General features: G+C 38.6%; 1 protein-coding gene across 1 annotated transcript; it reads right to left on the bottom strand.

The window, feature by feature from the left end:
• Positions 1-9,426: 9,426 nt before the first annotated feature.
• Positions 9,427-17,053, bottom strand: LOC149084726 (uncharacterized). Its single transcript, XM_089235523.1, has 2 exons — positions 16,992-17,053; positions 9,427-9,881 (listed from the first exon to the last, which is right to left on the bottom strand). Exons 1-2 carry the CDS (start codon positions 17,001-17,003, stop codon positions 9,567-9,569), a joined length of 327 nt encoding a protein of 108 aa, XP_089091649.1. The 5' UTR covers positions 17,004-17,053; the 3' UTR covers positions 9,427-9,566.
• Positions 17,054-17,995: the final 942 nt, after the last annotated feature.

The raw sequence follows: 17,995 nt of genomic DNA, 5'->3' as shown, positions 1-17,995 counted from the left end.
CTGTAAGTACTTGAATTTGGATGCCTTAAGACGAAAGGTAAACGCCCCAAGTAAGGATTAAAGCAAAAATGACTGCCTGTGAGGTTTCAATAGCTGGCTGATGGGAGGATTAACTTAGGGAAGAAAGAAAATTAAATTGCCCTCGTGCGGGGAAACGCGGTCTAGATCACTTCGATACAAGGGCAACGAATCTCAATCTTTCCTTAGAGCTCGTGTGTGAGTGCTGAACGCGACCGTACATGAACGGTCAGACCTAACTCAGGCGAAAGCTCACATTTGCTGACACTGCCATCAGATGGCAGCTTATTCAAAGAGAGCATATTCAGAGCACACGAGCTCTAAGGAAAGACTGAGGCTCGTTGCCCTTGTAGCGTATTGGTCTAGAGCGCTCATCCGGTAAGTGAGAGGACGTGGGTTTATTTCCACGCAAGTGCAGTTTAATTTTCTTTGTTTTTCCGGAATTCATCTTCGCATCAGCCAGCAGCTGAAACCTTCGTATGGAAAAAGCGGAAAGCGACATCATCTTTGGATGACTGTCTATCTCGGTGGTATTGTAGGTATATTAAACAAGCTACGCAGCGATCATCAGTGGCATCTGTATTGCCAGTGTGCTAGGAACAGGCACCAACGGACAATAAATGCTCATATCAAGGAAGTTTTCTTGATGTACATAAGAGATTAAGGCAAATAGTTCTAGATGAATGGAGTCCTAAGAAATTTAAGCCGGAATTCGTAGATACCTAGACTTTTTTTGTACACCGGGAAAATAAGGCACATCCCCCGAATATAATCCCTAAAATATCTTTTAGAACAAAAATTAATAAAAGAAAATGTCGTATTTTCATGGAAACTAAGACCTAAAGAAAAAAATTCTATATATATATTCTATTTTTGAATCAAAGAAATTCTCTTCACCTTACAAACAATCCTTTGCTTATGAACGATGTAGGCTGCCAAACCTATATTTTGTATGCTGGGCACACTCTAAAAATAATAATTATGTGAGGACTTTCTATGCAATGCGTTTCTGTTCGGTTTTTCATCTCTGGGCTGCACATCCCATGCGTCAGGATCGTTCACATGTGTGGAGGTGGGGAGCATGCATTGCAAAATACAATTACATTGCACATGAATGAATTTTTTTTTGGGGGGGGGGTCTAAGCTTTTCACAAATTTCATTAGGGGAAGCCCCCAAACACCCTGAGTCCCAAAGTTTCGGTGTCTATGCCCAACATGGTGTAGGCTAGATGGACATCTACCGATATACGTGCATACACAATCCGCACTGCAATAATCGAATTTATGACTCAAAAATAGAAACAATTTAAGACTCGAAAGACTGACAAACAGAATATTTTTACACAAAATAAAAGAACAGCCGAACGATGTTTTGCAGGAACAGAGAGAATACTCTTGAACCGTAAAGCGGGACGTATGGTCTACGGTTGGAATTTTAACAGTGACACGCACATCGAAAATAGTCTTGATTCATCGGTATGGCTTGTTGCTGCCACCCCTGAATTAACCCGATAAAGATTGATGAAAGTGATTCGACTGAAATGGATCCGAGAAAAATACTCTAAGTAGAATTGGCTCAAAAGCGAATGCAAAAATTCTCATTCTAAATTTTTAAATGGCTAAACGAAGCAAACCAAGAAATAAACAAGTACTAATGAAAATAATGGAAAAAGAAAATTTTTTAAGTAATTCAATAAAATGGGCAATGAACAGCGATTGTGCGAATAAAGTGTCCGTGGTTGACAAGGTAGCAAATTGGGCTCACTCGGTTCTGCAGGGGAAGGACGTCTCGCTTATACGAGACAGCTTGTACCGACTCGGAGCCTCATGAGACAGCCCTTTTTATATGACCCTGGGTGTGAACCTGGCTTAGCATGGACTTTATCCAAAAAATTTGCTCAGATTCACAACGTCGTTGTTTAGCTGAGCATATTTACCACGATGGCTGGTTTTTCAAAACCAGAATTTCATGAAAAATCTTCAACATCTGTGTCCCACAATCATGGACGACACCGGTGTTTTGTGCCACTACGGTCATTCAAAGTTCCTGCTGGAACTCATAAAGTAACTTCCTGCAAATATAATGCGCATTTACTTACTACGGAAGTAGCTTATTAGGACTCTTACATTTCCCTCATCAAAGTGTTCCTATAATATATCGCAGGAATAATCAACCTCGTTAATTCTTTTGGTGAGTCTCTTTTCTCATTCCTCAGAATGCGATGAATTGTAAATCCGATTTCCGCAATTCTTTGGCCACACGATGGATGTTCTTTTCAATGAATGAATGTAAAAATGTACCTTTGAATTTTCCGTTATTTCTCCTTTTACAGCGGAGATAACAGCGCAGGATAATAGCACCATCTTCATCGCTCCCATAACTGCTAGAATTTTTTTTCCCTATCCTAGTTCATAAGGTATAGGAAGATGAGGAGGTGAGAACTGAAATAGTGTCAGTTTATTGTGATGCAATCGATGTAATCATCAGATAGATATGTAAATGAACCTCGATTACTCGAGATGCTTTTTTATTTTAAAAATTAGGGACAGAAAGACGATGAGTGAAATGTGCCCTGAAGCATTTGAGAGTGCTTGATGATAGAATGCATTTAAAGACTATTCTAGTGGCAGTGGAATAAATATTTCAAAAATGTTGCTGTAAATGTTTCAGGAAAAATGCGAAAAGTTTCATGATGATGTGGATGCTGGACGTAACTAGTTTTTTGGATCAACATTGCTACTGTATTATTCCAATATGGGGGGGGGGGAAGAATAAATCAGAAATGTTTCCCAGATATATTGAAGTATAGGCGTGCGTCGGAAAGTATTCCAGACCTGTGGATGCTCTAATTGATCTTTATGCAGGAAACTGTCATTCGTGTGATTCAATTTTAGAGGTGCTCAAACCTGTTCTTAAATATTCTGTGGGTGCTCGAGCACCCACATCATCCCCAGCTCCGATGACACTGTGTGGAGACAATTGTGCAAAGAGCTTCAATGTAAGCCATGCACAGCCCTTCACAAGGAGTTAGTTGGGATGAGATTTCTTTTATCCTCCTTTCCCGAGTTCAATGGAGGCAAGAATTCGGATAATCAAAAAGAGTTCAGCTCGGGAAAAACAAATGCTACGACGACGAAATAATCTACAACATGTAAAAAGTTATCGTATTAATTTTTCGAAATTTATTTGCTCTTACATCTATACATTAAAATGCGTGTTTTTATATTTTTATAAATTTGTATTAAATTACTATTTTTTGACGCGTTTTATATTTGGAGGTCATTTTGTACGAGCTTTGTGTGTTTCCTTTTACCTTTTAGCGAGCGCTTTCATTGGTTTCATGCTTAATAGAAGAGACCTAGCCAACTTTGTGAACACATTGCAAATTCGCTCGATTACTTAATATAATATATAATTTCCTCTCTCTCTCTCCCCCCCCCCCCCTCCTCTTTCTTTTTTTAATCAAAAGCCTTGGTATACGTACTGTGGCAACATGGTGATCATGCAAATGAAACTGAACTCATGACGTCATGTTACCGGATCTATAAAAGGTGATGTGTCGATCTAGTTTTGCTCTCATTGTCTATCTCACTCACGACGAGACTAAATAGTTAGTCGTTAATCTTCTGTTTATCTAACGAATGGTTAGATCCAGCTGTTATCGGCCGATTAAAAAATGTAATAGGAAATAATTATTCAATTGCGTATTGATTTCCCGCAACCACACGTACGATCTCGAGGGCGTACGCAGGATCGCCCTTTACAGGGGAGCACAAAAATTTTCTTCCCGAGAAATTTTGAGTTACGATTATTACGTTAATTTAAATTAACAGAAATTTGCTAAAATAACGAATGAAAGGTACAGTATAACTTCAGTTAATGAGCTTAATTCATTCCGCGAATCGCTCGTATATCGAATCAAACTTATTCATGGGAAATAATGGAAAATCGGATAATGCGTTACACAATTATTAATTCACATAAAAATGACCAATGAAACGGCATTCAATCAATAAGATGACACAATAACTTTTATATAAAGAATACAATTCAGCAATTTTATAACAAAATAATACAGTAATGGGCCTTTAAACTAAACATACAATATAGGATAATGTTTACAAATTATACCTTACATACTCTTAACGACGAGAGAGAGGAGGACTATCATTTAGGGCGATTCACGGACTCACTGTTGTCTGTTCATGTCAGTTGTCATCTTCATTTTACAAATACAAATACAAATACAACGCCACAACAGGCAAATTGCCCAACGAGGTGGCTGACTTAAGAACATCATGGATCCCCGAGCCACTTTTTGGAGGCCCTACCTACTACTGCTGCCTGCTACTTGTGTGACTTTGAAAAAGAACCTATCCAATGACACTTGCTTTTGTCTCCTTTTTTAGTATTTCTCGGAAATGGGAAAAAATGCATTGTATGTCATTGGACAAACAGATTCGTTGCTCTTAGTGCTACAGCTTTTTTTGGGTGGTTCTTTTTTATTTTGTTCAAATTTTGCACAGATTCTCACATTCCATGCCTCTAATATCATTTTGAAGTGAGGGTCACCTCATGACTTCTCTCATCCTCAGATGAGAATCACTTCATAAGCTCTTGCTGTTGTGTGCAATGGAGATCCATCAGCTCGTCTTCGGTCAGCTCCTGGCCATGTTCTCCTACTAGTTCTTGAATGTCATTCTAATTCATCTCCAGTCCCATGGATACACAATCCCTTCGACAAATATTGGCACAAGTTCATGAGCTAGTCCGTCAAAATCACGTTCAATAATGCAATCAGCCCACAGTTTCCCCCAGCGCAATTAAAAAAATAATTCAAGCTCACACACGCGTGGTTACAATGCTACATCTAGTTTCGTATCGGTCACTCTCGCACGTGTGTTAATTTTTCGAATGAGGTCAATACCTCCTAGACAGCTCCTAGACGTAGTATGTAGGAAGTATTGGTGAGGTACGCTTACTGTGTGTGTGTGTGTGTGTGGAGACCGTAGGGCAGAATATATTGCTCACAATTCCACAGTACGTGTATGGACGAAAGTGAAAAACCATCAGCTCAGTTGTGATAACATCAAACTAAATATTCAAAGCGGAAACTCTGTGCTCGTAAGACGAATAATCACTCGTTATTTAATCGAATCAAAATTTATTCAAAACATTTTTCTCGTCAACGAATCGCTCGTTGACTGAAGTTCCACTGTATGAGGCTTTTCGAATAGACGTCATAATCATCATCACTCCTGAGGAACATACAGTGGATGATCCCCATAGAGATCAATGTTAAAATTGCCGATTTTAGCGTAGAAATGCGGAAATTTAGTGGGGTTTTCTGTCACATCAATAATTTGAAAAATTGAATTGAATCTCTGGTTTTCGAAATATTGAGTTCACTTAGAGATACGAAGCCTAGAAAATTAAATATAAAATAATGAACCAGACCCACTTTTGAGGTGCATATTCATGCAATAACATTGATTTCAAGTTTTTATTTATATCTTCTCAAGCGGGAAAATGAGAATTAATGTCTCCGTGTTGTCTTATATTATCTAATTGCATCAATCCATATAGTTTAGGATGTTTTTACATTAATTATGGGCCCATATTTCATGAATCGCACAGGAAGTCGCCATATTGGTTATCTTGTATATCCTTCAAAATATCACGTGATCCAAAAAGCCTCATTGTCATAATTGTCACTGCAGCGGATCGGATTACTGACAAGCACGAGTAGATAGTGCTGCCCCTGGGTCCCATAATCATGGACGGCACCGATGTCTTTTGTGCCATGGATACTGAAAGTCCCTGGTGGAACTCATAGATTATACCATGCCATACATGGCGCTGCCGTATTCAAACCCACGTGATGGCAACAAAAGTTAGTACTTATTGCTACTTAACTGTACATACATCTCGTAACTGAGATTTCTGCTCTTGATAATGTCTAACAATTTGGTTAAATGCAAGAACGTCATGAGTGTGTAAATGCGGGGCCCTAATGTATTTACGGTGTTGGAATTTAAACTTGTTTCGTGTTATACCGAAGCTGTCTTCCTTACTTTGAAGTGAAAATGGCAGCTGCTTAAATTTTCACGTTATATAAGTATCGCGTTGAAAGACCTCCTGCTCTATGACTGTCATACCGGCATGCATTCACACCTCGAAGGTGGAAGAGCAACGTCAAAAGTAACTGTGGACATTTATGCTCCATGGCACTTCACATAATCAAGAAAATTCAGGCACCATAATCCACTTTCTGACATAATAAATACGAGAAGACCATGTACGACACACTCCAGCATGCACTAGTTCGCTTGAGATTCTACAAAGAAATGTTTACGAGTTGTATGTGCGGTTTAGTTAGCCAGCAATAGAAATTTATTGGTGTTTGCATATGATGAGTTATTTACCCCGGGCCTGGTAAATATGATTCGCCATTTGGGGGGGGGTTACCCGTATCGCCAAGTTGGTTACAGTCCCCCCTAGTAGTTGCCGAGTGCTCAAAAAGTTTCACTTCATCATTGCTCGTGAGGTTTGGAATACAGTATTACGACAGTGAGCGACCCAGAGAATGACCTAGATATTTTGTGTGTACAGGAGTGACCAAACGAGTGGTGTGTTAACATGGGAGTGATGAATGGGGCAAGATACCAGATCAGTGAGTGAACTAAAGAGCAAGGTAGTGATGATGGTAAACTAGTGAGTGATCTAAAGAGCAAGGTAGTGATGATGGTAGACTAGTGAGTGATCTAAAGAGCAAGGTAGTGATGATGGTAGACTGGTGAGTGATCTAAAGAGCAAGGTAGTGATGATGGTAGACTAGTGAGTGATCAAAAGAGTGACCAAGAGCGTATGCAAGCATGTGAGTGACCAAAAGAATGTGTAAGCATGCGAATGATCAAAAGAGAACTAGAACGCGTGTGAGCATGAGCGTGACTAAGAAAGTGTGCAGGTATGTGTGAGTGACTAAGAAAGTGTACAGGTATGTGTGAGTGACTTAGAGACAGAGGCGTTTGTATAGGGATTTACTGTGGGGCGGAAAATTAGGCTAGACTGAAAGAAGGGAGGCAAGATTTGTGAAGCCCACACGCAGCGAAACGGTAAATCTGGCTCTGGATTGGAGTTCGATCCTTGGTAAATTCCTGCAATTATATGTTTTTCTTTGATTAATGAATCATTAATCTTGACAATAAACGTCCAAAAAATCACCCACGAATTCGAAACAAACTTGAGGATGGTAGACGGATCACCTATCATTCTGATAGGACGAAGCAACTACGAAGACAAAATGCGGCTTATAATTTTTTAAATCTATAACAATATGTAATAATAAAACTTTTATACATTTTAACAGATCACGTGATCGTAGAACAAATGAACAAAATAAAAAAAATAATCACAATTTCGTTCCATGTTCATAAAAAGGGATCAATATTCTGATTAATTTTGATTAAATTTGAAGTCTTGATTGATTTGAAATGTAACGAAATAAACGTCACTAGATGGGGCACTAATGCTATTTTGTTTAAGAAAGAAACCATCTGAGGGAGTAAAACCCTATTAACATGGTGAAAAACTATGGTCTCTGGTTCAAATTTAATTAAAAATACTATTAACCATTGATTAACTTCACATTTTCTACAAGTATTTTCGATTTTACACGCTATCTTGTATTTTTTATTTCACATTTCTACAATACTCAATTTCTTTTGAAAAAATGGACGTCTCTAAAAGATTCATGGACTCTATCATTTAAAACTTAATTTAAAATACTTGAATGTAAAATATTTTAATATTTTAAATCGGTCAATTATTTTTCGAGTTATAAACGCGCGGTTGAAAATTGTGGGTTTTGAGAAAAATACATAAAAATCTTCACCGCAATCTGTGTGCTCATATTTTCATTTTTAACATCTTTAAGATCACGGGCGTAATGATCATTTGATCATTTTTGTCGTACCGTGGCCATTTTCTGCACACGAGGGCTAATTTTAGACCGGGACCTACAATTTGTTATCGATTCCGAACGGCAGACTTCTTTTTTATACTCATCGAGAGTTTGGTGCGCTAATCCCTCGATGGGGGACTCCCCGCGGTAGCAATTTTTTCTGTGGTCATGTCGCCGTTTCTGTTGTACCCCTGTGTCAGGGAAGTTTTCTGACAAGGACGAACCGGGTATCGAACTCGCGACACCTCCAAATATCCTTTGGTACTTTAGGTGAGTATCTTATCGACCAGGGCTACCACTACTACTACACCAGACATGCACCTCGTCCATATTCCTCTGCGGAACCTCTAACGAATTGGTACATGTTGTAATGTGCGTGTACGTGTAGTGAAACCTGGCGTGAAGTTTTTTAGTTTCTGTGTAATGCTTGTTATGTGTAGTGCTGCCATCTGCCACCAGTTTTTCTAACTATGAGTGAAGTGTAATGATTGAATGATTTATCGTTGTAGGCGTGTTGCTCTCTGTGGCGAGACTTTTTAATGGGGAGATCGGCTCGCATTTGCGTCTCGAAGTTGGGAACTACAGGAAACCAACTTCAGCCGACCACCACTGTGGTGACGATGCGAGTCTGTCACTATGACCACTCGACCACCACAGCGGCAGACCTGGGCTACCTCGCCCACGAGAAATTTCGCAATGAAAAAAAAAACTGAAACCAATGTTCGTCGGAGTAGATATTCGAAGAAAATTCGGAATTGTGTGTGGCGGGTGGCTGCGGCACATTTACAGATCACTTGACGGACTGATTTGCTTTTGTACATTTCAGCTGACCCGATATGTACAGGGTTTTTTTTATTTTGTTGGAAGATCAAATGAATTGTCGGACTCATATGATGATATGTGAATGTATAACTACAGTGTGATAATTACAATGTAAAATGTAATACTTAAGTGAAGTAATTATTATAAACCCCAGGGACTGGGGCTGCTCACGAGTTGTTAATGGTTGCTCCCTGCGGTAAGATGTAAATTTTTTTTTGTGTGGAGAAAATAAATCCTCTCTTCGGGGAACGCCGTATGGCGAACTATGTTTGCTGGGCCGGGGGTTAGCATCTCTTATAAATCACTTGAGCAGCGATATTCCAGATCACTCAATTAAGTGGGCAGCGACGCTTTTTCGCATCAATGAAGAGGCCCGCAGTTCCTAAAAGTTTAACAACCTTAGAAGTAAATCATAGTTTCCCAAAGTTTGTGTTTCATCGCTCCCCTTTTTTTTCGAAGGAATTTTTCTCTCATCGCCCCCAACTCAAGCGAACCCATAGGATCCTATGTTATACCTGCGGCTTCTATCACCCGCCGGACCATTCCGTTGTCCACCAGGGGACGATATTGCCAACTTTGGGAAACACGGGTGTGAATGAATGGAAAGCATACACATTATATCTTTTGAAAAAAAAAATTTGCTTTTATTTGAAAAGTAAATTCAAGACCATGTAAAAATCACAAAAAGAAACAAAACAAAACTGATTATTTGCACGTGATTGTGAGGCGATAATTCAGTTTCGTTGGCGCTACATTTTGGCTTCAGGCTTTCTTGTTCAGAAGGACTGCTGGTGCGGCATGGTGCAGGACCGGGGCATGGTGAAGCAGAGCTGGTGCGTGCAGCAGCGGAGCGGCATGATGGACGAATGCTGGTGCGTGGTGCAGGACGGTCGATGCGTGGCTGTAGGTCACGACGGGGGCGACGGGTGCGACTGCGGGCACCACGACGCGGGCCACTGGATGCTCATATTCGATTTTTGTCACCTTGGCGGAGGATATCGGGGCCGCTACGTAGTGTAGGGCCGTTGGCAACACCACGGTGGCTGAGCTGACAGCAATCACAGCGAAAAGGGCAACCTTTCAACGAAAATATGAGGTGACAAGTAAAAATCAATTCGTAGTGCATTTGAACATTTTTCATCAAAATGAAAACAAAATCTGAAAATATAAATATTTTTAAAGCGCTTAGAGGAAATTGTCAATGGACAGCAATTACAATCATGAACTGATTACGTGGGCAACTTTTTCGGGATCGCCCCCGGACGAGGCCAAGTGACCGGTGAGTGATCATATACATGACCAAGTGAAATGGTAAGTGACAGTATGAGTGACCAAATCAGTGACTGTATTAAGTGAGTGGGAGAGTGACCATATCAGTGAGTGAGCGAGATTTTCATAAGGGCATTCATTCAATCGCGCTCTCAGTGACCAAGTGAGTAGGCGAATGATTCACCAGAGTGGCGAGGTGCAGAGCCACCGGAACCTGGGGGCTCAAGCCATTTGAGCCCTTCCAATAAATTTTGTTTTACTTTTTTGTGTATTTCCCAATAATTTCTGAAAAAACAATGCAATTTTCCTTCCCTTCTCTTGCGTACGCGCTTGAGTCCCGTATATACGGGACGACTCCCTCCTCCAGACCGACCGTGGCCCCGCAACTTTCAGCACCACTCCCCCCCCCCAATTTTTTCTTCATGCCGGCGCCTCTGGCGTGGTGGTGAGTAATATGCTCGTCCACCACCGTGGAGGTTGACGTAAGCTACCAGGTTCGGCTGTTCTAACCCAACTCGTTAAAGAAAGTAAATTGCGTATAACGTGATGGCCGGTGACCAAGTGAGTGACCGCATGAGTAATCAAGTAAGTGATTTTATGAGGTACCTAGCCAGTGATCGTATCAATGACCAACTGAATGTGTGAGTGACCATAAATAACATGAGTGACCACGTGAGGTAATCGTATGAGTGACCGTATGAGGTATCAAGTGACTGGGTGGGTGAGGACCGTATGAGTGAGTAACCGTATGAGTGGCGTGAATGACCGTATGAGGTACCAAGTGAGTGGTCTGACTAAATGAGTGTGTGAGTGAGCGAATCTTTTAAACGGGCATTTACTCAATCGCTCAACATAGTAGGTAACTCACCCACTCATTTGGTCACTCACCAACTGACTTAACTCAGTCAGGGAAGAACCGCTCGAGGGCGAAATATAATGTATCAGGGGCTGTTTCCATCTTTTCTCTTCCCGATTTTGTATACAGCCAAGCTTGTACCACCCCCTCCCCTCGCGAAACTAACTTTCACACAAACTACATTCAAATACGAAAAATTTCCTTCAATAAGATGGATTTTTCTTAGTACAGAAAAACGTTAAGTTTTAACTTTTGTCGATAGAGGGCGCCGCACAAAGCGAATCGCTGGAAATAAGCAAATTGTCTTATGAGATGCAGTGTGCATTTATTGTGATGTTGGCATTGCTGGATAAAGCACTATGGGTGGGGGTTGTTTTTCCTCAGCCACAAACCCGAATGAGGCTTCGCGAACGTTTTGGAAGCAGAAGGGATAGAAGAAAGGCTCTGGTCCAATCACTACTATCAGAAATTAATTCAGCGCCATCTACCGAAAAAAGTTGAACAATGTATTTTTTCTGTACCAGAAAAAAAAAATCTCCATTCGTGAAAATGAATTTTTCGCAAACCATGGCATTCAAATTTCTTCAATTTCTTTGAAATTTTAAACAATTCTTGAAATTATGGGACACGCTTTACATGCACATAAATACTTACTCATAGATATGTTAAGGGTAAATGTGATTAATCCGATTATTGTACATAATAACCGGTTATTATGCATAATGATTGAGCATTCCAGTTTGATAAATTTCCATAAATTAATCACTTTTACCGGTGATTATGCATAATACCCGAGCGTCGCGTCGTTGGTGGACATAATAAATCGTACTGTATATGATATACTATACATGATAATTCTTGCATGCATCATCATATCGGGGTACGATCGTAAAATGTATTATCATTATACCGGGGCTCCGACTATATTCATCAAACATACTAAACTAGAATATTAAGCATAATAACAGATTTATCGCAAATATTTATAAAATTTACCGAAGTTATTCAAATTTACTTGGGTATTGTGCATAACCGGTAAATTGAATTTGTTTTCTCTCTCAGTACTTATCCAGTTTATCAACTACACTAGGGTATCATGCATATTCGCCGGCAAAAAAGTGATAAATTTATCAAACTTTCCAAGACTATCGGTAAGTATACACAATAACCGGTTATTGCGTATTATAACCAATTTATCACATGTACCGCAACATATAACAGTGGATCCCGTTTATAAATTTTTTCAAAATACCGTCATAAAAACACGTTCCATGCGGGAAAACGTTTCAAACGGGAAAAATTTTAATGAGAATTTGTTAGAATTGGGACTATGAAAATAAGCGAGAAAACGTTCTAAGGGGGAATGTTATAAGCGGGATCGACTGTACATAACATGGACGTTGTAACTCAAATATACAGTGGCGTAGAAACCGATTGCAATTGAGATGCCGTTTGTCTGTACGATGGATGACAAGTGAATAGGAAAGATAGCATTAACCACCGCCACAATAACAACTCCGGGAAGATAATTAAGTTATCTTAATTAGATGAGACAATCTGAATGAGCGATCCACGGGATCATCATCTACTTAACTAAGCCAACATTGCTTCAATTAAATGTCGAGAGACGCTCCCGCGTCTTCATTAAGCTAAGAGTCCAATTAATAACGATGATTGATTGTCGCTATTTCATTCAAACGAATCACAGTCTTCATGATAACATCAATTTATTTTTTATCACATCTGAAACGAATGCTTTCTTTGGGGCACTATATTTATACTAAAATATTCAAATGAAGTTTCGGAGGGGAATATTCTCGAAGAGGTTATTTACACACACACAGGGAGGAAGGTTATAACCCTGGGCAGTAAGTTCGGAGGGGCTACGAATTCAAGAAACGAGAGGTCAAGTTAAATTTGTAGAATAGCGGAAGTGGCAAAATTTTTATAGCCTACAGGCAGAGGCATGCCCCCCCCCTTCCTGGAGCAGGGCTCCCAGGCTGGGATTTTTTGCGGGCCCCCTGACCAGACTTTCACGGGCCTCTTTATGATAAATTTATAGCGTGAAAAAGCAAAAAAATTGTGAAAATTGTCCCGGGCCCCAGGGCTAGAGCCTTGTCAGCCCACGCCTTGTGGGAGCCATGGGCAGAGGAACCATAAACCCATTTCTGCACAAAGAGCGAGGGTCTAGGCAACACTCCATAAGATCTTATTTATAGGGGGCGTTGGTTTAGGTCAATGACTTACCAGAGAGTGACGATTGACCCAAAGAGTTTGCGAGCATGTGAGTGACGAAAACGGTAAACTAGACAGCGTGTGTGAACATGGAAGTGACCTAAAGAGCGTATAAGCATGTAAGCAGAGCCATAACTGTGTAGGGTGGGGATGATTCCCCCCCCCTTCGCAGTAAAATTCGGTGAATTTACAACGTAGTTTTTGTTCTTTCGTAAAATTTGCCGCACTCCTAAATTTCACCGCCTTGGGCAATCACCCCATTCACCTGCTCTAGTTCCGGCCCTGCATGGAAGTGACTGACAAGATGACTCAGAGAGCGAAGAAACAGGTCAGAGCGAACGATGAAAAGAGTGCCGTGCGTAAACATGGGATTGCCTCAGACCGGGGTTACACTATAAAAGTTTTACAAAATTTCATTTATAAAACTTGAAACTGCAACTAATAAGCGCATCGGTTACATTCGAACGAACGTAACCAATAGGTTGTTTTTTGGTTTTGTAAAAGTTTTGTAAAAGATCTTTTAACTAACTTTTATAGTGTAATCCCGGCCTTACATTATAAGTCTTAGGCCGGGATCACACTATAAAAGTTTGATAAAAAATCTTTTACAAAAAATTGAAAAAAAAAAAAAAAACAGAAAGCAACAAATAATAGCATTAGTTACATTCGCTCAAATGTAATACTACATTAGTTACCTTATTGGTTGCATTTTCAAGTTTCATAAATTAACTTTCATGGAACTTTTATAGTGTAATCCCGGTAGAAAAGTACTTTTATAAACATTGAAAACTGTAAGCAACAGGCGTATAGATTACATTCGAGCGAATGTAAACGCTCAAATGTAACCTATTTCTTAAAAGTTTGATAAAATATATTTTGCAAAACTTAAAAAAACAACCAATAGATCTGTTGGTTACATTTGCTCGAATATAACCGATAGGCTTATTAGTTATTTTTCAAGTTTTGTAAAAGATCTTTTATCAAACTTTTATAGTGTAATACCAGCCTAAAACAGTGCACAAGCATGTGAGTGAGTAAAACAGTGTGCAACCATCAGACACCAGAATTTACGGTTTCTGGTTTAGAAGCATTACGGTTTTTAACTGAATAATCTCTGATATAATAATCTGACAACATGAAATACATTAGGGCCTGACATGCACTCAGAACAAACGTTCTGGCATGTACCATTTTTTTAGAAATTCCCTCAGAGGAATGTTTAAAAGTAGTATTATTTTAGATTAGCTGCATATAGAGTAAGGGCAACCTAAAGCAACATATTTTTGCAGCCAGAAATAAATATACAGTGCAACCTTACTACAACGATATATGCGATTTGACAATATAAATCCCTCTACAACGATATTTTTTTTCAAATCTTGTTTGGAATTTCCATTAGTCGAATGAAGCTTTCTTCCTTTCTGTCTGAAGTCTATGAAGTCTTTCTTTCGATACTGTCGTACTTTCTTCTAATGAAGTCTCTCCTTTCGATACAACGATAAATCCCTCTTTAACGATATTTTACTGCAGATTTTGAAACTGCTATATACATGTATATACAACGATATTTTTTCAAAACTACCTTCAATAAATTTTTAAATTCCTAACTCGTGTTTTTTTTGGTTTTTGGTTAGGAATATTGGTATTTTCAATGGAACATGGTATTTTGCAATTACCTAGTCGCCGAAAGTGTTAATGAAGTTGCTGTGAAGCTACTTTCTGTGTAATACACAACAATACTGTGCGGTAAACTACTTTACTATTAGGAATAAATAACTGAATTTTATTAATTAGTAATTTACAGAAATTAAAGAACATTCATTGACAATCATTGTCTCAGAAAATGAAACATATGTTCGCCCGATGTAGGGGACTCGCCAATAAAATTATTGTCAAAAAGGGATCGATCATCGGAGGGGGCCACAAAAGGCTTTGGGGGCACAAATTTTCTTCTCGAGAACTCCTTCAAAAAGCATTTAAATCAACAGAAATTTGTTAATATATCATATTATGGGTATTTTCTTCCGATATTTCAATTTTTTCCCCCGAAATATTAATTTTTAAATTTAAATTTTCGTCGGCTATTGGGGGGGGGGGGGACACACGGGCTTCTCTGAGCAACCCCCTGCGTATACCTCTGCTCCTCGTGTATGTAAAGCACCTCACAGTTATGGATACCGTAGTACAGTGAGCAGTTAACAGTCAGTGGAAGTTAACGAACATTTGTTAATCTAACCGTTTTTTAATGCAAAATAGCTATATCAGGTGTGCACAACATTTTCAGTTCACGGGTCAGATATGCGGTATTTCTGCAGCTCGTGGGCCAGAAAGTTGTATATAAAGGGTGGTCATTTGACCCGTATTTCACGGGACATTGCCGTAATTTTCTCCGTCCTCCGTCTCTTAACTAATTTTTATTAAATGCGCATTTTTTTCCTTTATCATCAACGAAGTTTACTCGGTTTTTTGAAATCAAGAATTAATATTATTTTCCACGACTTATAAATTATATTATGATAATTATAACTCTATCAAAATTAACTATAGTCATGTTAATTTATTCACCACACATTACTTCTCAAAATATTTCCTTTTGTGGTGAATTACATCTTTCTCCATATATTACGCGACTCTTGCAAAAGACTTTCATTCCTACCGTTATCGATTTTTCAACAATTTTAGTGATAGGTGATAAATTTACTTGAATCTGACAATTTTCGGCTGTAATTGGCAACTTTACTTACACTTGGGAATTTTTTTGTGGGCTGATTTCGCGTATGAATCCCGATTTCCCATGTCTATGAAGGAAATATATGGTTATTCCTAGGTATTATTGTGTGTTGTGTGTATTTTGTTACTTTGGTACCCCCCTGGAAGGTCAGATTTGCCCCAAGGGCAGGAGGTTGTGCTTTCCTGAGCTGTATTCTCATAATGGTTGGAAGGCCACGGCAAAAAGCTCCGAGGGCCTGAGTTGAAGACCCTTGTCTCTAAGACAAAAGTGCAAGTTTTACCCTTTATTTGGCAGTGCTCTCAAGCAACATGAATCTATATTTTTCAAAATAAAGGCATTTTTCATATTTTGAGCTCTTTTTGGCATTCATGGTTCTAAGCAACTCTTGAACATCCCAATTTTTTCCTTATGGTCTGTTTATGAAGTTTCTATAATTATCAGCAGAATTGCTCAAAGGTACAGATGTCTCCCATTTCTTGACAAGCCAAGCAAGAAAGATTTTTGACCCTTGCATTTTGGAGGGAAATATTATGTGGGGTGGAGCCGTATATTGCTGGGCATTGTTCAACAATTGGTAGAAAAGCAAGTTGGCAAACACCAATGCCATTTTTATGCTATTCAAACTTATGTAAATCAAACAAATACTGTGTGTTCCCAGAAACCCAACATCCCGTATTTTTTTAAATATTCACAATAGTTTTTTGTTGTTGTTATGTAATAGCATTCAGGGTACCGCATTTGCTTTAATCGCTCTGGATATTTCATTACTTGCCAATTAATCCGACAAAAACTTTCCTTCGTGCGTAAAATTACAGTCAATGACATAACCGTGTTGTACCAGGTACATACGGGAAAAATAGCAGCGGATAATCGAATAATGGAACCACAGAGTAATAATACTATACATATTATATAATATTAATATATAATAATATATAATATATAATATATAATATATAATATATAATAATATATAATATATAATATTAATATATAATAATATATAATATATAATATTAATATATAATAATATATAATATATAATATTAAGATATAATATTTATATCTTAAGTCTATGAATGGAACCAAGACTTACCAATTTGTACATCTTTGTGCGTCTTTTTTGGCTCGAAACGAACGATCACTAGAGAGAAGGATTTTATGAATGATCTCTGTCATCAGGTGCTCCTCTTTATATACTCCTTCAACACAATTGATGAAAAAGTTAATAATTATCAAAAAAAAATAATAGAAAGGAGCGGAATAAAAGTGATCGTGATGATTTGAGAGGGTGGAGCTCACAATGGACCTACAAGGCCGTTAAAAGAATTGGGTCAAGAATAGGCCCTCGGAGAGAGGCTTACCTTTCTTCTCTCTCGTTATAAAACAAGAAAATTGATCTCCTACCAGGAAATTGTTGCTACTAGGCGTTCGTTTCGTTACACTTTCACCTGAGAGTATGTGTACGTGTTATTTGCACTGCATAAATAATAACTCCTCCATTGATTATTTGCCAACAAAATGCCACGGTGGCCAAACATCCTCGTTGTTCCACCGTAATTTCCGCACGATTGATGAGTGTGTGCTATCGTATAGAAGGGAAATATTAATAATAATAAATCTATGGTACTTTTAGTCAAGAAAAATGGTATTCACATTTAATTGTATGGAACGCATTTTGAATTCGATACTAATCATTTATAATGTTTTGTTCGTTTCTCATTAAACAGAAGGACTTATGAACAACCGCAATTCAGAATAATATTTAAAATTAGCCCCCAGAATAATTCAATTAAAGAAATTGAAATGATAATTTTTCTGTTTAAAGAAATTTCTCTGGTAGAGTGTCCTTTACATAGAGCAGGGGTTTTAACATTATAGGTCGTTCAAATCCACAGAGTAAGAATAATATATCTTTAGTCTATGTACAAATCCATCTACAGTCGGAGATGCTTGAGCATTGGTTCATGACCAAACTTAGGTTTCAGAAGTTTCTGAAAGGGGTCGTACTAATACGTTTACAACTAGGTTATTTTGAGCTTTGTGGTCACAACCCCGTGTGATCGCTCATCCAAAGAGGCACACTTTGAAGTGTCCCGG

Source organism: Pholcus phalangioides, unplaced genomic scaffold (assembly GCF_987345545.1).
Source record: "Pholcus phalangioides strain wild (caught in Gottingen) unplaced genomic scaffold, Ppha-v1.0 ptg000008l_1, whole genome shotgun sequence".
Taxonomy (NCBI): Eukaryota; Metazoa; Arthropoda; class Arachnida; order Araneae; family Pholcidae; genus Pholcus; species Pholcus phalangioides.
Note: the sequence above shows the minus strand (reverse complement) of the source record. Positions and strands in the feature narration are given on the sequence as shown.